General features: G+C 40.7%; 1 protein-coding gene across 2 annotated transcripts in view; it reads left to right on the top strand.

Moving 5' to 3' along the window:
* The window catches only part of GATA4 (GATA binding protein 4), a 74,969-nt gene extending 52,022 nt beyond the window's left edge, over positions 1 to 22,947 (top strand). For both annotated transcript variants that reach the window (XM_060693082.2, XM_034421327.3), the window contains exons 3-7: positions 10,483 to 10,649; positions 11,141 to 11,266; positions 16,569 to 16,656; positions 18,039 to 18,187; positions 21,716 to 22,947. In XM_060693082.2, the coding sequence (XP_060549065.2) occupies positions 10,483 to 10,649; positions 11,141 to 11,266; positions 16,569 to 16,656; positions 18,039 to 18,187; positions 21,716 to 21,898 (713 nt within the window). In that variant the 3' untranslated portion in view covers positions 21,899 to 22,947. The remainder of the gene's footprint in view (positions 1 to 10,482; positions 10,650 to 11,140; positions 11,267 to 16,568; positions 16,657 to 18,038; positions 18,188 to 21,715) is intronic.
* The last annotated feature ends 1,604 nt before the right edge of the window (positions 22,948 to 24,551 follow it).

Genomic DNA, 24,551 nt, shown 5'->3' with positions numbered 1-24,551 from the left:
TACACTGATTTATCAAAGCCGTCTCTTATCGTAACAAATTGTTTCAGGAAACCTCTGCTCAGCAGGTGGAGGGGAGAGGGACGAAGAGGCTTTCTCTTGACTTTTGTTTAGAGCCTCTAAGTGCTTGCCCAGCGCACAGATTTGCCTTTGCGGAGGTGCTTCGGCCATCTGACAAGCTGCTTTGCAAACTCTAGGAATGTTGATATTAAATTTCCCTCCTGCCTGTAAACAGAGCACTAGGACAGGATGACTGAGAACCCATTGCCATCTGGCAAGCTGGAGAATGAAGATGAAAGGAGCTGGGATGATAAAAGGAAAGCAAGATGGAAAGCTGATGGAACTGGCAGGTTATGCCAAACATGTCTTGACTGGGTAGCAGAGGGCAGCTTCTTATCCTACTTTGGTGGCTGGCCAGTGGAGTTCTATTTACAAATATACTTTGGTTTTACTTGGTACATGAAAGAGATCCCCCCCCCTCACTTAAGAAATAATAATGAGCAATATCAACAGCAATACCTGGATGTACTAGAAAATGCTGTAATAGTATGGCCTGCTCAGGATCAGGTTTCCAGGCTGACAAACTAATTGTGACTCTCTTTTTTTGTGAGATGAACAGTCGATTCTATTCCACCCTCAAGAATTCCATTTCTCCACAACAGGGAACCCTCTAATCAAAACCTGTGGACTTCAACTCCCAGAATTCCTGAGACAGCCAAGCTGTCTCAGGAATTCTGGGAATTGAAGTCCACAGGTTGTAAAAGGGCCACATTTGCCCACCCCTGCTTTAAGCTATCTTAATGAGAATTTGTATGATGATTTTGCCACAATACCGGCATTTGGGTATTATTGTTGTATTTATATGAACATGCTTAGATCTCCAAGCCATGGACATAAAGGAATAAGCCTCAATGAACTGGATAGAATTGACTTCAAAATTGCAACCCAAAGGAGCCTTCTGTTTTAACAATGCAAAGCTACCCTGTTTTCCCCAAAATAAGACACGCCCTGATAATAAGCCCAGTCGGGCTTTAGAGTGCATGCAACAAGGCCAAGCGCTTATTTCAGGGTTCAGAAAAATATAAGACAGGGTCTTATTTTCGGGAAAACATGGTAGGTATTTCTATCTAGGGTGTAAAGTTGACTGAATATATTTGGAGTTACCCTAGATAAGTGAGAAGCAGCGGCTGCTTAAAAGACTACCTACAAAATGCTACAAACTACTACTATAATGATTTATAATCTAATAAATTTTCAAAAAGTGCAGAATTGAACCACTACATCATGAAAACACTCAAAGAACAATACAAACTAAATCCAGTTTCTTACATTTCTCTTTACTGTGCTGGTGCTCCCAATACTTGGAATCACTTCTCATTTTACCAAATAATCCTGAGAGGTAGGCTGGACTACAATAATTGAGTTACTGTAAGTGAACACAATGTGTTACATCAGGTTTATAGCCATGATGGTGGGGAAGGGGACCCTAATTTTTCTTTTCAAATTTTTCCAGAAATGTACATTTTTGTCTGTGTGTATTCCTTTCAGCAGTTATGGTAAAATTGCTAGCACATTTCAGATTTTGATAAATATAGTTTATTTTGAAAAGCAAATTCTTCTAACCCTTGTGATGGGGATGCCCATCAATATACAAAATCAGCAACTATACCTAGACATTTTAATTTGTTTGTTTCTTTCATCCATCCATCCATCTATCTATCCATCCATCCATCCATCCATCCATCCATCCATCTATCCATTCATTCATTTTCTATGGCTGCTCGTTCAGTCAATGACAATTAATTAATGGATGCATATTACTGGATTTACTTTTTGTGGTGCAGGATTTTTGATTTCTTGTTACTTTAATCTGTGATTTTATTGTGTGCTTTACTGCACATTCATTGTCCTCAGTCTTTTGGATTGCAAATCTTAGGCTGAGGGTTCAAGGGCATTGTATTGTAGAAAGAACTTGTTTATATTCAGAAGGTTCAGTACTGTTTCTATTTAAACTTAAAATGAAATCATGTCTGAAGTTTTTCTGATAATTTTCAGAACGTGATTTTCTGGAAGAAGCATAACTATGCACCCAGAAGTATTCTTGAGTTAAGTCTCTAACTATTTCAGACAGGACTGGGGAATCCTGAGAGTAGCAGTGTAATTAGTCCTTGGTCTACTTTATTTAAAATCTAGTGTGGTTGTTCAGTCAACAGAAGTTGCACACTCCTATTGTACGACTATAGTCAGTTAGCTCCAACAGATCCGACCTTGATGTTCTAAGGGCCAGATTTCATATAAGGCAACATCCTATGTCAAACAAGATTGACAGTCTAAACTACCATATATGTTTTGAGTGAATATAAATATCCCTTGAAGTGGACAAAAGGAATTTTTCAAAAGCATTATCAGAAATACATAAATCCTTCCTGAATGGGATGTGGTGGCTTGCTGACCTATTGTTCTGACTCCAGGCAGGAGCCGCTGAGGCCTTTTGCTGCCTCAATAACTATTTCCTTTCCAAATTGCTGGGATGCCCACAGGAAAGAATTGGTGTCAAAAGGCCCCATAATGGCAGAATATAGAGCAGCTGCTGCTGGAGGCAGAAAGCTGTAAATCAAGATGCTTTCGGCAGTTGTGGTCCACAGTAAGATGGGCAATAGCTTAGCAACTTCTCAACATCTATTCCTTTAATAGTTTTATTATTTATTAATCACATTTGTATTCCATTTACTAAGAGCTCAAAGCAGCATTCATGAAGGTCTTCTTTCATTTTATCCCTTGGTCTCTCCTTTTATGTTCTTGCTGAGCCAGAATGAATGTCCTCAAGTGCCCCAGAATACTTCATAATCAAATATGGCTTGGATCTTGGCCCAAGTCTGATGTTTTAACCACCGCAGCTGCTGCCTGAATTAAACAATTTGCATTCAGTGTTGTGTGCTGCAACACTTTACTGTCTACTAACTATTCCAAAAGGGAGAAGTGACAGGCAAACTGTTAAAAAAAATGTTGGAGACGCTGTTGGGATGAATCCACTTTATGCAAGAAGTATCTCATAGCATGTGAGCCTGGTAGTATTAGCAGATATTATATTTTAATGTGATGGGGTCCTACTCACTGGTAAAAGCCAATATAACAAAGAGGTTAAGGTGTTGTACTGAATGGTCCACCATCTGTCTTGGAAATTCCTGAGATGACTTTGAGACAGTCTGTCACCCAACCGATGTTACAGACTTACGAGAATAAAAGGGAGGTTCCCATGTAAACTATCTTGAACATCTAGAGAAAAGTGGTGATACAAAACTGATAAGGTGGGCAGCTCTTGAAATGAAAAATGTTTCTATCTCAGAGCTCTTCAGGTATGTTGAATCAGGTAGAATAGAGAAGTCCTTCGTGCAAAATTAGTAGGTTTACTTTAAAATGATGGTGGATGAGAGAGGAGAAAGAGGGAACACTGTTATAGTGAACTAAATTAACAGCCCATGCAGACCAAATAATCTATTCCAAATGACATTAATACTCTGTCAGCCCTGGAGGCCATCTTTTCTTTGGAACTTCAGGGCTGCCACATTTAGTGCCTGGGAAAACAGGACGGGGGATTTGCAAGGAGTTGGTGAAGATATATAGCCATAACAACATTCTTTTCTCTGGGAGTCAAGGATGTTCAGCCTGCACCTGGGTAGGAGTGACTGGGGGCTGTCTCCAGTTCAGACAGTGGATTGATTGGATCATGTGACAGACACGTGGGTGCAGGGGGTGGGATTTTCTTTTGGGTGGGGAAAACCTGGAAACTTTCACATTCGGGTCTTCCCAGATGTGCCAATATGACATCTCTAATAAAATGGATCTTTGAAGAATTGCTAGCCTCAAAGTCTTCTATAGTTGGGGGTGTTACTTGGAACCCTGACATACTCTAGGGCAGGAGTGTCAAACTTGTTTTTATTGAGGGCTGCATCAGGGTTGTGTTTGACCTCAGGGGGCCAGTGTCTGTGGCCAGAGTATGTGTGGCCAGCTCAATGTTACTTGTGTCGGTGGCGCCTCGGGTGGCCCGAGCGCTCTGCCAGCGAAAACAGAGCTCCATTTTTGCTGACAGAGGCACCGCAGGCTGGTCCTTCGTTGTTTCCAGGGCGGCCCCGCAGGCCAGATCTAAGCACCCCATGGGCCAGATCCAGCCCGTGGGCCTTGAGTTTGGCACCCCTGCTCTAGTGAATTAGGCAGATATCTTTTCCAGACTAAAGATATGATACATCATGATTTTTATGATACAGAAGTTTTACAACCTGTTTTCTTGTTACTTTAATCTGGAATTTTATTATATGTTTGTATTTACAGTATGTATTAATGTATATGTCAGCTCAAAACATAGGCCAGATCATGAAGATGACTCCAAAGGAAGACTGGAACTATATACTTCATTGAGACTACAGCACAGGTGTCAAATTCGCGGTGTCACATTGTCAAACTTGCAGCATCTCATTGCCATCACATGACGTATCATGATGTTTTTCCCCTTCATGGAGCTAGGGCGGATGTGGCCTGCACGTGATACATCTGGCCTGCGGGCCACCAGTTTAACAGCCCTGGGCTACAGTAACAGTATCTTGCAAGTTTGTTTCTGTATTACTTATCCTTACTCTGACTCAGGGAGGAACCAGTTTGAGCCTTTTCCTAACATTATCTTCTTTCTGGGGCTTTAAAGAATGCCCTTGTTCCTGTAACTGGCTTCTGGGTATTCTTTTCAAAGCCCCATCTCCATAGCTGTCTACACTTATCCATCTTCTTCCATCTCATTCTCTTGGATTGCAATTCACTGCTAAGGGTTGAAGAGCATCAGGTTGTGAGAGGACCATTTTAACATATTGTTCAGGCCTGTTTCTGCTACTGCTAAATTTTATTAAAATGAAAATGCGACTAAAGCTTTACTGTAAATTTTAACAAGAGTCATAAATATGCATGAAGAGAGGTGTCCCAACAGTTTCTAACTATTTCAGATAGAGTTAGGAAATCTACAGCGGGAGTATATAACATACGGTCTGCAAATATCCCTATTATGGCTCACCTATAGTATCTTTTTCTAGAATTGGTGCACATTCCTATTACAGAACTATTCTTAATTGGACTCAAGAATTATTTGATACGATGACAAGACTATAATTTACACTTTTCTTTTCCATGCCTACATGTTTATATAAAGCTTCTACAAAATGTTCTCACATCATAATAGCATCAGCCACTTACAGTACAATTCTCAGGTATGAGCTGTAGAAGCTGATAATATTTGATAACTGCTACTGTACCAGTCATAACTGATTCTCCATTTACTATGATTTTTATACAGCACTTCTTTGTGAAAGTACAAAGCACAATAAAAGTGCATTGTCACAGTACTGCCAAAAAGTATAATCTGTCTCCCACAAAGGGTTGGGAATGGTTCTAAGAACTCTTCCAAAAATTTCCTCTAAATTGCCATTTTTAACGTGAGATATATGGGAAATGATTAGAATCTTGTGAAATGACCATATGCAATGTGCTGAAAATAATATTAATTAAATGTAAATTAAATCAAATTTAATCTCATTTTTCTTGGCTGAGATCATTGTTTGGGGTGTGCCTCCTCCAACACCTTCAAGTACAGGTTTTCATGAAGTCTGACAATGCGTGCACACTCAAAAGTAAAACTGCTAAAAATCTTCAGTATGTAAAACTAATAGAAAATCAACAATTATAATACAACCTGTGTCCAGCACAGTTGTGCAGGTTTTCAGTATGCTTTAGAAACCCTTAAACATTATGCAAACAAAACATCCTCCTACTATTGATTAAAACTGATTAAGATGAAAAAAGACAAAGCTATTTTATAAATTATTTTAATAAGTTGACTTTTTAAAGCAGCTGCATCTTTAACCTGATGCATGCCAAAAACAATGTGATTGTTTAGTAAATATTAAAGAGATGAGGTACTCTTTCAAGGTCCAAAGGCATTCTTCCAAATCATTACAGAAGAGTGCAAAATTAGCTTATTCCATCACATTCAAAAGGTAAAAATTTATAATTTATTAGAGACTCTCCAAACCAAATGATGTTTTTCAAAAACCTTCCAGGCAGTTTTTCTAAGCTTTCCAGCTTCTGTCTGGCACAGCCAAGGTTGAATGTCTTCCAAAAAAATACATTGCTTATCTACCCAGGCCTGGACGTTATGTATATTCTGTCTCAATATTCCAACATTCGGCACAAATAGCCCTTTGTTCCTACATGATAAATCCCAGGCAGCTTCAGTGTGTACCACATATAAATTCAGGACAATGCAGACTGCAAGGACGCCTTTCTTCCTGCTCTTGTTCTTCTCTGACCTCCTCCAATTTTCATTTGGGATACTTCTTTTCCACTATTTCATATATACATTATTTGTGTTTTATAATCTCTGCTCCTAAATAGAAGACGACTTATGTACTCGGTGTGTAATCTCCCTCTCCCCTCTCCGTGTGTGTGTGTGTGTGTGTGTGTGTGTGTGTGAGAGAGAGAGAGAGAGAGAGAGAGAGAGAGAGAGAGAGAGAGAGAGAGAGAGAAGGCAGGAGGGAGAGAGGGAGGGAAGGAGGGAGGGAGGGAGGGAGAGAGAGAGAGAGAGAGAAGGCAGGAGGGAGAGAGGGAGGGAAGGAGGGAGGGAGGGAGGGAGAGAGAGAGAGAGAGAGAGAGAGAGAGAGAGAGGGGAATGAGAATCTGAACCAATTTCAGTCGGTATTATTTAAAGTGCAGTTATTTTGTTTGCTTGTTATATTTTGTCCTTCTTAGCAGCAAGACGTTCCACATTTCCAAGTTTCATTTGGAGGAGGATTACATCTTCACAGTATTTGCTTTGTTTACAATTAATACAAGCTATATTTGGAGGTAAAGAGCTACTGTATCTCCTACGGTTCTCCCTCCTTTGGAACAAAACCCCACAACTATAACAGATGGTACTCTGAATTATTTTCCCAACATTGTTCTTAACTTAGAAACAGCTGCTTGGGAGATATCAGGGCTGGCACTTTTGATCAGAGCAACAGTGCCCTGGGGGATGGTGGGTTTGTATGGATATGTGTGAGTTTTTCTGAAATCATCCTCCCAACTTCTGTTAGACCTTCTGAGTCTATGAACTCACACGTTTATATTGTGTCTTTTTGCTCTTCGCAAGGTTAATAGCTTTGTCCAAGGCACATCACTCTGACATCTGTGGAAGATTCATTTTCCTCAGTATACAAATTCTTGCTTCTAAGAGCTCAAGGTCTTCTAAACATAATTAGTGCGGATGCTACAAAATGATATTTTTAAAAGGGGGTTTGCTTCACAACATCAGCTAATGCCAAAGGAAAATTATCTTCCTCTTCCTTTAGCAACATGTCTTTTTAATGTCATGCACCCATGACAGTACTGACTCCCTTCCCCTCAAACACACAGTCAATGCCTATTGGTGGGACATTTACAAGTGCTCATTTGGTATATAACAATCTGAATTCAGCCACTGTGGTTAATTCAGTAAATCACGACCAACCATCATACTCTAGTTGAATCAAGTTTCTCAGTCAATTTTCTGATTATATCCTTTTTAGATAAAATACAGGCAGATTCTAACATCAGCACTGAAATAGCTATGCTGATGGAAATGAGCTGTGCTAACTCCCAGGATTTGGGAGGAAACATGTGCATAAAGGTAAAAGTAAAGGTTCCCCTCGTACATATGTGCTAGTCGTTCCCAACTCTAGGGGGCAGTGCTCATCTCTGTTTCAAAGCCGAAGAGCCAGCGCTGTCCAAAGACGTCTCCATGGTCATGTGGCTGGCATGACTAAATGCCAAAGGCACACAGAACGCTGTTACCTTCCCACCAAAGGTGGTCCCTATTTTTCTACTTGCATTTTTTACATGCATAGACAAGGACAATTTTTTACATAAATGAGACAAGGAGGAACACTGGAGTCAAATCTGCATTCAGCTACAATTATTTCACCAGATGGGATTGTGATGTGCACAAATGTGTATATCAGAGGTGGTAATCAGCAGGTTCTGACCAGTTCTGGAGAACCAGTAGCTGAAATTTTGAGTAGTTCAGAAAACCGGTAAATATCACTTCTGACTGGCCCCGCCTCCATCTATTCTCTGCTTCCCAACTGCTTCCTCTGCAGTTGATCGGGAGGAAATGGGGATTTTGCAGTAATCTTCCCCTGGAGTGGGGAGGGAATGGAGATTTTACAATATCCTTCCCCTGCCACACCCACCAAGCCATGCCCACCAAGCCATGTCACGCCCATCAAGCCATGCCCACCAAGCCATGCCACTCCCACCAAGCCATGCCCACAGAACCAGTAGTAAAAAATTTTTGAATCTCACCTCTGGTGTATATATATAATGCTGGACTAGCAATAATGCTGAATTTTTTTTAAAAAATATCCTTTTTCTTAAATTTTTTTGCTGAGTTAAAATAACAAAGAACAAGACCAAGCTGTCTTTATTTATGCATCTCTTTAGGAGTTTTCTCACTTCTGCCATCCAAATCCCGCCATTAAAATGATTAAACAGGTCTGGGTATAGGTGAGAGAAGAAGAAAACAGTGAATTGATCCTGCAACCCTTTCCAAATGCAACTGAGCCACGTTTTGTCTGAGTGAAAACTTCCCCAGAAATATAAAAGAGCTAATGCCATATCAGCCCAAGAGCTTTTCTTGGACCAGTTCAACTCTTGTGACATTTTGGAAAAATATCCATTAATTTTATGACAATTCAGTAATGTCTTTCATTATTTCTCCAGGATTTTTTTTAATGTCTCAGCCCTTGGAAGTTTTCAGGGTGTTTCTTAGGAAGATGATAAAATTCTACCTTGCATATATTTTCATCATGGGCCAAGATTATCTAGGCGAGAGGCAGGTTAGATTAACAAAATAAGAGAGAATAAAATTGAATGAGTTTTCTATTTTATCTTTGCAATAAGCTAAGAAGATAGGTTATGTGAAGAAAGAGTTAACTAGCCTACGACCACCTAGTATCTGGATTCACACAATATATTAGCATCTAAACAAAAAAACAAGGTTGGGCATTTAGCATTTCTTATGGAAATTTCAGCCATTGTCCTAATACTGTGATGGCGAACCTAAGATGGCACGTGGAGCCATATCGGTGAGCACGCGAGCTCAGCTCCAGCGCACATGTGCATGCCAGCCAGCTGATTTTCAGGCCTTCTGGACCCACCAGAAGTAGGGACACAGGCTATTTCCTGCCTCCGAAGGACCTTGGGGGGGGAGGCCCGTTTTTCACTCTCCCCAGGCTCCAGAGCCTTTCTAAGAGCTTGGGTAGAATGAAAATGGCCTTCCCCACCCCCACCCCCCGAGGCCCTCCAGAGGCCGGAAACGGCCTGTGTCGACTTCTGGTGGGACTGGAAGGCCCATTTTTCTCTCTCTCCAGGCTCCAGAGCCTTTCTAGGAGCCTGGGGAGGGTGAAAACTGCTTTTCTCACCCCCGGAAGGCCCTCTGGAGGCCAGAAACGGCCTGTTTGCCAACTTCTGGTGGGACCTAAAGCCTCTGGAGCCTGGGGAGGGTGAAAAATGAGCCCACGATGCCATTGCGTGCCAAAAGTGGGTGGAGCGCGAGGGGGGTGGGGTGCATAGAATTATGGGTGTGGACACACACGCGCGCAACCTCACTGTGCTCCCCCCGCTTTTGGCATGCAATGGCAAAAAGGTTCGCCATCACTGTCCTAATAGGTTGTCTGAATCCAATTATTATGTTTAGCAATATGTTTTTATTATTATTTTGGTTTGGGGATAGTTTAATTCTAGGAGTCCTGCAATTGTGTTTTTTAGCAGGTTTAATGTGTTGTGTGTAAATCCCTTGACCAGCTTTCAGACTTGAATAAGGAGACAGAAGCAGAGCAGTCTGTCTGGTACACATTCTAAGTACAACAGGTCTTTAAATATTTGATAAATTCATTGACATCTTAATATAGGTCTGCCATTTGTTCTGGCACATATTGAAATAAGAGCTCCCTCTACTGTTCAGTTTTAGGAACTACAGTAATAGGGAGGCTTTGCTTTGTGCTTTCCCCAAGCTGATGGTTTCTGTTATGTGCTGGATTTAAACACTCTTAATGTCATAGTCAACATGGCCACTGCTTGGGCTAGCTGGAAATCATAGTTGTAATCCAACACATACGAATGTACAAAACTGTGCAAAGCTATTCTCTGTGTAGGCCACTTGCAGGTTCCTGATAGAAATAATTCATGAAATTGACATGCATTGTCTTTTTATGTGAAATGTGGTAGAAAGACTTTATCCTTTGAAAGACAAAGCAAAAACACTTGAAATAAAAAAGTGGAGATAACAACCTTTAGCTTTTTGCATCAGCCTGGTATACTAAGGAAGGGTATTCAAGCCGCTCAAGAGTTTATACTAAAGACTTGTGAAATGGCTACATGAAAAAAAATACTTCAATGACTTACTTCATTTTGCCGTCTTGTTGCCTACAGAGTTTTTTGATGATTACTCCGAAGGTCGAGAATGTGTCAACTGTGGTGCTATGTCCACCCCACTGTGGCGAAGAGATGGCACTGGCCACTATCTTTGTAATGCATGTGGACTCTACCACAAGATGAATGGCATTAACCGGCCACTGATCAAGCCCCAGAGGAGGCTGGTAAGGAATGTGATGCAAACCCTCACAGGCTGTGAGAATTTCTACCTGTCCAGGATTAACCTTGACCTGTAAAAAGCAAATTAGATTTACACCATTTATAAGGTTGTATATTATAATACAGTTTCGATATGGCTCTGAAGCTTAGTTCTCCTGCTCTGTCACACAAGGAATTTGCCTCAGGTGCATAAGCTCGCAATGTACATACGAACAACAAAATGATAAATAAGATACCATAGGAGAAGGTAATAGGAGAGATGAGAAGGATAATAGTAATACAGCCCTACTTACATGGGTAAATGTCCTTAGGTATAAGACAGTGCTGTGGGAATTAGGTATTTAGCAAAGTGATGGCATGGGGGAAAAACTGTTTTTGTGTCTAGTTGTTTTGGCATATTTTATAGCAAATTATGATAATTAGTCAAAAAGATTGTTAGGTAAGATCAATCTTAGTGAATTAATGTTGTTCTTGCTTTGAACTCTTGTCCTCACAGTCAGCCTCCCGTCGGATTGGATTGTCATGTGCAAACTGCCATACATCTACAACCACACTGTGGCGCCGGAACGCCGAAGGAGAGCCAGTCTGCAATGCTTGTGGTTTATACATGAAGCTCCACGGGGTGAGAGGAGAAAACAAAGCATAACCTATCTATGGCAGTTTCCCCCAGTTTGAAAGTCATGCTGGATGGGAAGTCTGAGAATGCAAAAACATCTGGAGGGCACCAGTTTGGGAAGGCGGTTTTGTAAGAAACAGATCAAGAAGGTGGCATCAGGACATTTGTCCCTGTGTATGGCTTCCTATTAATAAAGAGTGCAGAGAAACTTCCCCTTCTGGGCATTACTTTGAAGCCAAAGATGGGAGGGCAGAGGAGCAAAATGGTGAAAAAAATCCAATCATCCTGGCTGGAGGTTTATAGTGTTGCTCTCATAAATCTGGAGGGTGTTTTGGGGGGAGGGCTGGATTTGGTCAATAGAATAGAATAGAATAGAATAGAATAGAATAGAATAGAATAGAATAGAATAGAATAGAATAGAATAGAATAGAATAGAATAGAATAGAATAGAATAGAATAGAATAGAATATTTATTGGCCAAGTGTGATTGGACACACAAGGAACTTGTCTTGGTGCATATGCTCTCAGTGTACATAAGTAGTAGAGATGTCCTTCTAAGACTCTTCAACCAGAGAGTTTTGATTTGGTTGCTGAAACAACAACTCATTTTCAAAAGAACAAGAACATTAAATTCTGCTATGGGAAACAATGGGAACTGAACAAAGCTTTTGCCAGCATTGTCATCGTCATTTTAGCCATTGTTTATCCACTGCAGGATGAAGGCCTCTTCCGCATGTTTCTAACCAATACAGTCTTGAGCTTTATCAAGTGGGATCCATTCGATGATTGCCTTGGTCCACCTGCCATTAATTCTTCTTGCTATGTGACCAGCCCATTTCCATTTCAATTCTTTTACTCCCTTGATAATATCATATACTTTCAGTTTGTTCTCTAATCCATGTACAGTAGAACTTCTGGTCACGAACACTTCTGACTACAACCAAATAGGGTTCCGACCAAAAAATTCACAAAATTTTTGAATCTGGTCACGAACACATACTCGGCTGGTGATCAAACACCGCCGTGGCCGATTTCCATTTCTGCGCCATTTTTTTTTGTAAGCGCCAAATTTCCTGTTGTTTGTTTACAAACAACAGTGACCGATGTGTGACCGCTCCATTAATTCGGGTCACAACCAAATTGGGTTGCGACCAAAGTTATGGAACGAATTATGGTTGTGACCAGAGGTTCTACTGTATGGGTCTTTCTATCTTGTCTTGTGATGCCAAGTATGCATCTTTCCATGGCTCTTTGCACCACTCGTAGATTTTGTATCGATTGTGAGGTTAGTGTCCATGTTTCACTGGCATATGTTAGAACAGGTAGCACACATTGACCGAAAACGTTTTTCTTCAGGCATAGGGAGAGGTTGTTCTTGAAAATTACGCTTAACCTGCCAACCACACTTAACAAACCATTCAATTTCCTTTATTGTATCACCTTCCATTGAGATCCATTGGCCAAGGTATATGTAGTGGTCTACTATGTCTAGTTCTTCTCCAGATATATAAAAAAAAATTCTTTCTTTGGTGAATTTATTAAACATAATCTGGCTCTTTTTTAGATTTATTTTTAAGCCAAATGGTTCTCCTGCTTTGTGCAGTTCTTATATGTGTCTTTGTAGCTGTTCCAGATTTTATGAGAAGAGAACAACATCATCTGTAATCTTAAGTGATTTAAATAGGCGCCATTGATTTTTATTCCATCTTTTGCCCAGTCTAGTTTGCAAAATACTTCTTCCAAGGCAGACTGAGAAAAGGATAGGTGATATTGTATTACCTTGTCATACACCTCATTCTACTGTATGTTGATTTCCACTTTAAGATCCTTAAGGCAAATTGTCACCATTCTTTTTTCATATATTGATTGTAGTAAGTTTATGTAAGCAGTGTCTATACCTTGGTTGAGCAATGCATTCATTATTGCTTGCTAGAATACTGAATCAAACACCCAGGGGTGGGTTCTAATTTTTTTTACTACTTGTTCTGTGGGTGTGGCTTATTTTGTGGGCGTGGCTTGATGGTCATGTGACAATTATTTAGGATTTAGCAGAGGTACTGGTCTACCAGGCTGTACCGATCTACCCATTTATTTTTGCAGGCACTGGTCTACTCATTTGTTTTCTTTTAATACTGATCAGGTGTAGGGCGGCCCTTTGAAGCCCCGCGGCAAGAGTTTAAACAGTTTTTTTCCCTCTAGCCATCAGCTGGGACTCAGGAGGCAGCAATAGATTGGGGGTGGGACCAAATAAAAGGTAAGAATAACATGGGGGTGGGTGGGTGGGACAGGGTGGGGCGGGAGGGCCAGAACTGGTTCGGTGACATCATATCGTCACCGCTACCGGCTCAGCGGAACCGGGCTGAACCAGAAGGAACCCACCACTGCAAACACCTTTTTGTAGTCAATGAAAGCCATGCACAGAGGTATGGTGTACTCGTGCCTTGCTGAACAACCTGGATGTGATCCATTGTGCTGTAGCCACTTCTGAACCATGCCTGCTCCTTTGGCTGTCATCATCATTTAACATTCTTGATAGTCTTTTTGCTATTATCTTGGTGAAAACCTTGTAGATGATAGAAACAAAGATTATTGGGTGACAGTTCTTTAAATCATCTTGTATATAAGAATCAGCATTTTTCCATGCATCAGGTATTAGTTCTTCTCTGAGGCATCTCGAGTATAGTTTGCTAGTATCCTGTATAAACTGTGAATACCAGCTTTCAACATTTCATCTATAACAGTCATTTCCTGAAACTTTGCCATTTTTCATTGATTTTATGGCACTTGATACAACTAGGATATCTGGCATTTTCTCTTTCATGAGTGTTGCTGCTGGAATTTTCCAATTATTTCTAACATTTCCTATCTTGTTCTATACAGAAACCATCTTCATGTTTGAATGCAAAAATCTTCTTTCTTGTATATATATGTTTGCATTTTGCTCTATTAATCCCTTTGTTTACTTCAATTGCCTTTTTCACAAGTTTCATGTTAAACTGACACGTTTCTTTTTGGATACATTTTCTTATGGTCTTGCAAAGTTCAGTGTACTCCAGTTTATTAGTGAAACTTCTGGTATTCTTCATTGTCCATTGTCCATTGTTAAATCAATAGTTTCATCAGAGATTTTTGACTGCACCAAGTGTTTTCCCAGCAGTGCTATAAATGTAGCAGATTCAAGGATGTTTTTGATGTATTTGTTCATTTTGATCTGTAATGTTCATCTCTTCCAAATCTTGCAATAGAGCAAAGCGATTTGACCGATTAATTTCAAAATTGCTAGTCTCCTCTAACACCTAATCACTTTTTGTTTTTCATGATGTCTTTATCATTTTCATATGCCTTTTTCAACAGTCTATCTTCACTTTAGCTCATACCATTCTATGATCACTTCCAACATTAAAACAATTGATGACAGTACAATTGCGGAATATGGTTTTATCATTTGATATGATGTAGTCAATTTTACTGGTGGACCAGATGGACACTTCCATGTCCATTTTCTGCTAGCTTTTTTATTGTAAAATGAGTTCATGATGTAAAGTTCCTGTCCTTCAGCAAAATCTACTAGTCTGTCACCTCAATAGAACAAGATAATAATCTTGTTCACCACTTCTATACGGATCAGTTGTTTTTTCTCCAGTCATTGTTCTTCCTATTCTTGCATTAAAGTCACCCATTAGTGTTTTGTATCAGCTTTTTTCTTTGTCTTGAAGGTGGGCCACAACATTGTAAAACTTTTCGACCTTATCATCACTATATAGCCTATTGTTAAAGTGTAAACTTGAATGATTTGAAGCTTGTTTGTTCAATTGAATGATGCATTGGGCTACTCTGTCTGATATACTTTCAAATTTTACTACAAAGTCTTTCAGCTTTTGGTTGATTAGAAAACCAACTCCATGTCACATCATCCATCTTCTGTACCTTTAGCATAGAGTAAATGCCCAGTCTTATCAAGTTCAACTAAATTTTTGCCTTTTTGTTGTATTTCACATAATCCAAAGATATCTCAATGCATATTGTTAAGTTCAATCAGCAATTCTTCTGGTCAAAAACCTGTTTTCATTGTTCTAATGTTGACCATTCCTATGTCCAAAGTCAGCCTGATTTAACCCAGTGATTCTTAGCAGGTAGTTGCCACTGCCATGAGTAGTTGCCCTAGAGCCATGATAGCGAACCTATGGCAGGCATGCTACAGGTGGCATGCGTAGCCATATCAGTGGGCACATGAGCTCAGCTCAGGTCCCACTGGAAGTTGGCAAAAGGACTATTTTTGGCCTCTGGAAGGCCTCTGGGGGGATGGGGAAGGCCGTTTTCGCTCTCCCCAGACTCCTAGAGAGGCTCTGGAGCCAGGTGAGAGAAAAAATGGGCCTTCCAGTCCCACCGGAAGTTGGCAAACAGGCTGTTTCTGGCCTCTGGGGGTGGGTGGGGAAGGTGGTTTTCACCCTCCCTAGACTCCTAGAAAGGCTCTGGAGCCAGGTGAGAGAGAGAAATGAGCCTACCAGGCCATCACATGCCAGGAGCGTGGGGAGCATGGGGGGAGCATGCACGTATGTGTGGGGTGCATAGAATTATGGGTGTGGGTATGTGTGTGCGCGACCCCACCCCCCGACCCAACTCCTGGCACAAGATGGCAAAAAGGTTAGCCATCACTGCCCTAGAGCCTCTGGGGAATGAGGGCCATTTTTGTATTGGCATGTGGAAGGAAGAGAACATAAACTGCCAAGCTGGTCCAAAGTGGGTTGGCAGATGTGAAAACAGCTTTTGCCTTACTGCTGCAAAAATGGGTGAAGAAATAGAATATGCTAAACACTATGTATTTTCCAACCTGCAGAACAATTTCCAAAAGAAATAATTCTTTAAAAAAATGTTTTAAATTTGTATTTGAATCAGTCAAGGGAGACTATAAGCTTTGGCAGCACAATGGCCTCAGTGAGCCCATTAAGAATCAAAAGCTATAACAAACAGCCCATGAACAACAGTAACCAAAAATATACTTCTATTTATAGCCTGAAAGAGGCTTCTTCCTAATACCCGAGTGCATTGCACACCTCACATTATGAATCTGACTTGCCTGTCAAAAGGTAATAAAAATACAGTTTGCCAATTTCTTGTCTTTTTGTAAATTGCCTCCAAGAAAATCTCTTGGGCAGCACACAGCCTTCTTGCATTTGTTGTGTCAACATGTGGAAGCACAACACAAATCACAGTTAAGAAAACAATGAGCTACTCGCACGATTTTGTACATTCAAAAACTGCAGATTTTTCTAGGGGATTAATGTTGATCTCTAATGCATCTTCATAGGTTCCAAGGCCTTTAGCTATGAGAAAAGAAGGGATCCAAACCAGGAAGCGTAAACCAAAGAACTTGAGCAAATCCAAGACATCAGCAGGTGAGTAGAGTTAGAAAAAACTATCTTATCTAATATGACTCAGTGGTAATTACAATTTAAGCTTAACATCTGCCAAAGCTGGAAAAAGTACACCAAAATCAAACATGGGCATTCTATGGTCCTTCAAATAAAACACATCATCTTTCTTTCTTTCTTTCTTTCTTTCTTTCTTTCTTTCTTTCTTTCTTTCTTTCTTTCTTTCTTTCTTTCTTTCTTCCTTCCTTCCTTCCTTCCTTCCTTCCTTCCTTCCTTCCTTCCTTCCATCCATCCATCCATTCATCCATGCATTCTCCTTGGGTACCACCAATTCAAAATAGACTTTGTGACAGTTTATAAAACAATCAACAAAACCTTCTACATAGAAAAAAATAAGTAATCCAAAGTGAAATAAATTTGGTGAGAACCAAGTATTTCATCAAGTGTTCTTTGGAATAATTTCATCTTGTAAGAACCTTAGAAAGAACCTAGCCTGCATTTTAAGGTGAAGGTATTCCCCAAGGCTGAGCAGACAGCACCTCCTTTCCCTCCATGTCATTGGTGGAGTTTGACCAAAGCTGCTGCCATTAAGATGGGCATGTTGGATGGGCCAGTTCAGATAGGAGAAGGGGATCTTGCAGATATTTGGGCATCAACTCATGTAATTACCTAGGAGCTGAATGTCAATACATTCTGGCATGCTATAGCAAGATTCTTGTGATTTTTTTCTGAAAGCCTTCCTGATGAAGATCCATTTGGCCTTTTTTTTATTAAACATTTATAGAATAGAATAGAATAGAATAGAATAGAATAGAATAGAATAGAATAGAATAGAATAGAATAGAATAGAATAGAACAGAACAGAACACAACAGAATACAACAGAATTCTTTATTGGCTAAGTGTGATTGGACACACAAGGAATTTATCTTTGGTGCATATGCTCTCAGTGTACATAAAAAGACAAGATACACTCGTCAAGAATCACAAGGCACAACACGCTGTGACAGTCATATGGTACAATAAGCAATCAAATCATACTAGGAAATAATATCAATATAAATCACAAGGATACAAGCAACAAAGTTACAGTCATGCAGTCACGAGTGGGAGGAGATGGGCAACAGGAACAATGAGAAGACCAATAGCAATAGTAATGCAGCCTAATGTGAATAGTTTGACAGTGTTGAGGGAATTATTTGTTTAGCAGAGTGATGGCATTCAGGAAAAAACTGTTCTTGTATCTAGTTGTCTTTGTGTGCAGTGTCGTTTTGTGGGTAGGAGTTGAAACAATTCAATTATTCTTATTACAGCAGCAACAGTAGCCAATACTTTAATTTTTGGCTAAAGTCTCAGGGCAGATCTGGTTTAACAATTTATCTCTCCTTTTTCCACCTCCCACCCTAGGATCAGCCACCAATGAAAGCCTCCCCACTGCCATTAGCTCAGCCCCCTGCACCAGCACAACCACCACCACTACTGCTGAAGAAATGCGCCCCATCAAGACAGAACCAGGGATCTCATCTCATTATGGACACCCGAGCCCTATTCCTCAGGTGAAGCTCTTTATTATGCAAAAGAATAGTCATATCTTCTCATTGCTTATTGACTCTGCATTTGTATTCTGCCTTTCTGTCAAGCAGTTCAAATTCAGACACAGACGGCTTTCTCTGTATTTTAATTTCTTAACAATCCTGTATTGAATTTAACAGAACAGAGCTGAGTTAAAGCTTCAGCATTCCATGACAAGCTTGTTAATAAAATTCCTGCACCCACCTGCATACCTTAAGCTTGTAAAGTAAAGGTTGCAAAATAAGGTTTCATATTCTGGATCTCTCCAGATGTAAGACATTTCTCTCTAATGGAGAAGACTGTGACCATATGATTTATATACAGGTAGTCCTCGACTTACAACAGTGCACTTAGTGACTGTTCAAAGTTACAACAGGGATGCGGTGGTTCAGTGGCTAAGATGCTGAGCTTGTTGATCGAAAGGTCAGCAGTTCAGCGATTCCAGTTCAGTGTGCCGCGTAACGAGGTGAGCTCCAGTTACTTGCCCCAGCTTCTGCCAACCTAGCAGTTCGAAAGCATGTAAAAAATGCAAGTAGAAAAATAGGGACCACCTTTGGTAGGAAGGTAACAACGTTCCGTGCGTCTTTGGCATTTAGTCATGCCAGCCACATGACCACAGAGATGTCTTCGGACAGCGCTGGCTCTTTGGCTTTGAAACAGAGATGAGCACCGCCCCCTAGAATCAGGAACGACTAGCACATACGTGCGAGGGGAACCTTTACCTTTACCTGCACTTGAACTTGAACCTGGGGCACCCCAGTCCAATACCTTAAATACTCTGCCATATACTGGATCTGATATGCTGTATAACTTTTGATTTCCTGATGGAAAGGAAAAAAAACATATTTGTATTTTTTCCCACCTTGATCCATTTCCCTCATCTAACACTCCCCCCACATTGCAAAAAACCAGCATTCCAGATCTGAATACAGAAGGTGGAAAAGAGAAGGCAGCAGACAACCATATAGAGTCCATCTATGGTGGAATTCTAGTAAGCTTGGGTGACATCACAGCAGTGTTCCAATATCTAAGGGGCTGCCACCATAAGTCAGCCTATTCTCCAAAGCACCTAAAGGCAGAACAAGAAGCAATGGATGGAAACTAATCAAGGATAGAATCACCCTAGAACTAAGGAGAAATTTCCTGACAATTAGAATAATTAATCAATGAAACAACTTGCCTCCAGAAGTTGTGGGTACTGTTGTGACCCAGGCCCAAGTAGTTAGTATTAAATACAAACAGTTTGATAACAAACTGATTTTATTAGAACAGCTGAAAATTAACTCATTCTCAGCGTAGTCCAAACTAAATGAAAGCAAATTCTTCAAAACACCATTCTTCAGTTTATCACTGACCTTGGGATAATTAGGCAAACTGCCAAAGGCTTTTCTTGGCAAAAGTTCAGAAGCAGAAGACGCCGACAAGAAATGAATACAGTGAAACAAGAAGCAATTCTCTCAATGTTATTTTCCGGCAAAAAGGCCAAGAGCCGTTGCTGGTCTTTTAAGCCTTATGGGAGGGGCCAATCATCTCTTGGCCCTACTCCTGTGTCGTCCTCTCTGCTTTATCTGCTCCTGCTTTCTGGCAGCTCTTCTCATATGTGCACTAGGAACAGGCTTCTCCTGTTCCTCTGCCTCTCTACTGTCAGCCTCTGGAGGCTCCGAAGTCCGCACATCACTCCCCGATGGCCCCGGCCCCATCTCTACCTCCGACGCAGGGCCCTCATCCAGGCCTTCCCCAGCCTCCAGGACTGGCCCATGTTATTCCTCAGCCTCATCGCTGTCCGACTCCGCTGCTAGCTCCACAGGTTGCTGGCGGACCACAACAGGTGCTCCAACACTGGAGTCTTTTAAGAAGAGATTGGACATAGACAACTATTCGTCTGAAATAGTATAGATAGTCTGAAATAGTATAGAGTCTTCTGCTTCATCAGATTGTTGGCCAGAGAACCTCCAACATCCCTTCCGACTCCGTTATTCTGCTTCTGAAGCTTAAGGGAATTCAGGTAACCACTATGGCAGCCTTTTCCATTCCCAACTGTCTGTCTTCCATATGTGGCAGATCATCGTTCCTATTATGTGCATCCAGCACAGGAATCCATAGGTTGCTGGGCTGGGGGAGGTTCCACTCTGTCATAGTTGGTAAGCTGAGTGGAGTAGAAAAAAACAGATTGTAGAACAGCTATCTCCAACTGAATGGCAGTGTGGCTGGGAATTTTGAAAGTTTACTGAATTTTCATTTTATTTAAACTATTTATGTGCTGCTGACGGCTCAAGACTGTTACAAAAATGTAGCTGCAACAATAGAAATATAATTAAGATAAATATAAAAGTATCATTATTTTAGATTTACTTTAGATAAAATATTATCACATTTTGCAACAGGTAAAAGAAGTGTGACAGTTGAAATTGTTAATAGGCCTCAATAAACAAGTATACTTCAGCCTCTTAAATTATAAAGCTTCAGTTCCAGTGGCAATTTTTTTAGCAGCAGAGTCTGCTATGAAGAAGGCAGAATTAACCATAGATCACAAACACACCTGCAATGAAATATCGTAAGATGCTCTTTTGATAATTTAATAATTTAGGGCAAACTGTATAGGTGTATGTGGTAGTTTGGTCCTAAGGCTTATATTCTGACCATTGTGAAGGGAAACGGGAGAAACAGAGCCACATTAAAAAAATCAAACTAACAAACAAAATAGGGGAGGAAACTATTTATAATTTATTTATAATTTTAAAAACCAAACTCCAGTCACCTCAGTATCTCACTAAACCCAGACCATTTATCCACCCAGTCCACCTGTACAAAAGTGAGTGGTACCCATCACTCTAAAAAGCATTTGCTCTAGTCCAGCAGTCCTCAACCTTTCCGGCTTGGTGGACCAGGAAGGGGTGGTGATAAGAGGGGATGGTTCTATGCAAATGGCAGATGAGTGCATGAGCATCTCCATTTGCACAAGAGGCAGACATTCCGCCCACTTGCCCAAATGGAGCTTTGCACGTGAGCGTCCACTGCTCATACAAGTAGGCCTGCACACGCACGCTCGCCTGCCACTTGCGTGGCCTGGTTTTGAGGGGATTGGGGACCTACGTTCTAGTCCATCCAATAATCCTCACTCAGAGAATGGATTGAAGAGCAACTCTGCCACTTATTCCATGCTATCGACCTGGAACAGCCCAGCTATCCCTACTAAGAAATTTGGTTTGCTATTTGCTCCATACTTCAGCTGTGTATCTTACTCAACATTTCAGAGATTTTGAAGCAAAGTAATCACCAATTTCTGGAGTGTTGTTTTTTAATTTAGTTCTCCGATGCAGTAAAATTGTAGCCACAATACATTCTGGAAGATACCATTTTTTTATTTATTTGTTTTATAGAATGTATTTGCCACCCATCACATGGTTCAGTTTTTAAGAGACTGCTGCAGGCAAATGATATGGCATTATTTTCTCTTTTCCTTCCCCATTATTTACATTTCCCCCCCCCCCTCTTTTTCCTCTCCCCACTAGGCATTCTCTGTTGCGGCAATGTCTGGGCACGGACCTGCTCTTCACTCCACTATGTCTACTCTCAAACTTTCCCCACAGGCTTACCAAGCAGCCATCAACCAATCTCCCCAACCTAGCTCCAAGCAAGATTCCTGGAACAGCCTAGTCTTAGGGGAAACACATGGAGACATCATCACAGCTTAACAATCTTCTGCTTCCTCACCTCCTTCTAAGGGAGTTACCAAGCTTGGGACTCAAAGGCGATGGGCAACTGTCAAGCAATACTATTTTTTTTTTCTTGTTTCTCCCTCCCATCCTTTTGTTTTTGTCTAGTTCTGGTCTTAGAAGAACCATTCCAAATGGCTTTGGTCTGTTGAATCAAAACTGCCAAGTTCTATTTTTAAAAAAATCCTCCAGATAACTTGGACACCAATATTACATGTTTATACATAACTGATATACGGAAATGTAATATCAAGTGGTATGTTTATATATGTGTGTGTACATGTGAGGGGTATGTATGACCTAGAATGGAAATTTGTAACTGCAGCTTTCCACATGTTCAGTCTTCAGTCATCTTTTGAAAAACGAAGGAATGTATAATCCAGCCCATAAAAATAGAATGGAGGTTAAGAAAAGATAAAACAAAAAACAGTGTATGAGCCAGCAATATCCCCAAACTTTTTATTATGGAGATCAGTGGCTAATGACCTTTATGAAAGATCTGATTTCCTGATCTGGGACATGATAATTATCCATCCCGTTGCTAATTCAAAGGCTAAAGAGAAGAACTAGCAGCATATGCAGAGAAGAATGAAAAACAGGCTAGTTGCGAGCATAGGCTTGGGTTTTGGTTCTCTATTTCCCATTTTGATTTATAAAAATTATTCTTCCCCAAAGAGACTGCAGACCAAAATTCATTATCTTTGATAGTAAGAAACTCAAATGAATGTTCAAGGACGGTGGCCCACAAGAATCCAGAAGGAAATGGAAGTGCTGTGGTTGGCAAATTCTGCAATCAATGGTGAACTGAAGATTCATGGGGTTTTTTTTGAAAGTGTGGAACAGAAGCAACAGTTTTGTCTTCAAACATAGCTGCAATCCACTATGACTGGTGGATTCCAGCAGGAATTTTGTGGATCCAGCAATTTTATGACTGCCAGCAGAGCACTGGTGTTAATTTAATTGCTTTTCTGTCAACTTGATTAACTCTTCCTTTGCTATTAATAAATCTATTTTTCCTTTCAAAGCAATCAACTCATAGTGTCTTACCTATGTGTTTTCCAGGTACAAGAAGGATTCTCTATGATTTATATACAATCTTACAGATAAAGGTCAGCCACAGCTAGAATGAGTGACTGTAGACTAGCAGGCACCCATTTCAGAATATGGCAGGGATAGTGGGTATGCAAATAATTTGAATTGAAGGTCTGCTTTTTCTCTAATATTAAGCATGGTGCCAGTACTAAATAAAACTTAATATATTTTATACTTATGATCAAGGTGAACATGACCCAGTGGCAGGATTGACACTTGTTTTCATTCAATCTCATTCTTTTAATAGTCATTTTTACTTTTAATAGCTGCTTTGAATCCAGATGCTGCTAATGCTCATCTTCACAATGCCTGGAAAAAATGATAGATAAAAGCACTATTAAGGTACATGTGGTGGCTTAGAGGTGGTAATCTTGCCTCACAATCAGAAGGCTGTGAGTTCGATCCTAGGTAGCCGCAAATATTTCTCTCTCTGGTGCAAATATCTGGTGCAAATATCTGGTGCAAACTTGTGTGTGTCAGGAAGGGCATCTGGCCAGTAATGCTAAGCTCCATTCAGTCGCCTCGACTCCACCCCAATGCAAAGGGAAAAAAAGAGTAGTAATCTGATATGTTCTGAGATCACCGACAGAACTGAGGCGAGGCGTCAGTAACATGAACCCTGTATTTATTACTTGAAACATGCATAGCAACAACTCCCGCGCTTGACAGCTCCTTTTATACCCTGAGCTGTCATCGCTTCAACCAATCAGCAATTAACACGGCAACCAGCCTTTTTAATTTGAGCATGAAGTCTTCCCATGTCCCCACATGAATGGACTGTGGGGCCATAAGGGTCATCGCAGTCTCGAACATTTCAGGGCCACAGAAACTTAAAAAATACACCCTCTTCCGTTCGCTAGACAACTCCCGATAGTCGTTAGCTATTAAAAAACAATTGAATCTGGCCACAAATGCCTCCCAGGACTCTGTCACTGGGTTGAACGGGGCGAAGTTCTGTGAGGAAGCCATTTCCCACTCTCCCCCTCACTGGCAATCAGTGCTTCACTCAACCTGTTGCCTCACAACGATCCAGCAACTCGCACTCTTACTGTTCCTGACAGATGACCACCATCGGACATCCCACCTTCGTCGCCATTGATATGTTCTGAGATCACCGACAGAACTGAGGCGAGGCGTCAGTAACAAGAACCCTGTATTTATTACTTGAAACATGCATAGCAACAACTCCCGCGCTTGACAGCTCCTTTTATACCCTGAGCTGTCATCGCTTCAACCAATCAGCAATTAACACGGCAACCAGCCCGGCCACTAGAGGCCGCTATTAACAGAACCAATATGTAACATAATCCATGTTTTTTGACATTTAGATTTTCTTTAGTAAATATTGGTGTTGAAAGACATTATCTCCTGTGATGAAATAAATCAAACCATTGCAAAATACAGAATTCTGAAGCTTTTGTTCTGATTTAACAGAAACAAAGCTTTGTGTGTAATCATCAGTAAAATGGTAATATTCACCCTCAGAACATTTGCGATAGTTTCAAAGTGTTTAGAACAAGAAGCAATCAAATTACATGTA

The sequence above is a fragment of the Pantherophis guttatus genome, chromosome 1 (assembly GCF_059756535.1).
Source record: "Pantherophis guttatus breed Tessera chromosome 1, ASM5975653v1, whole genome shotgun sequence".
NCBI lineage: Eukaryota > Metazoa > Chordata > Lepidosauria > Squamata > Colubridae > Pantherophis > Pantherophis guttatus.
Note: the sequence above shows the minus strand (reverse complement) of the source record. Positions and strands in the feature narration are given on the sequence as shown.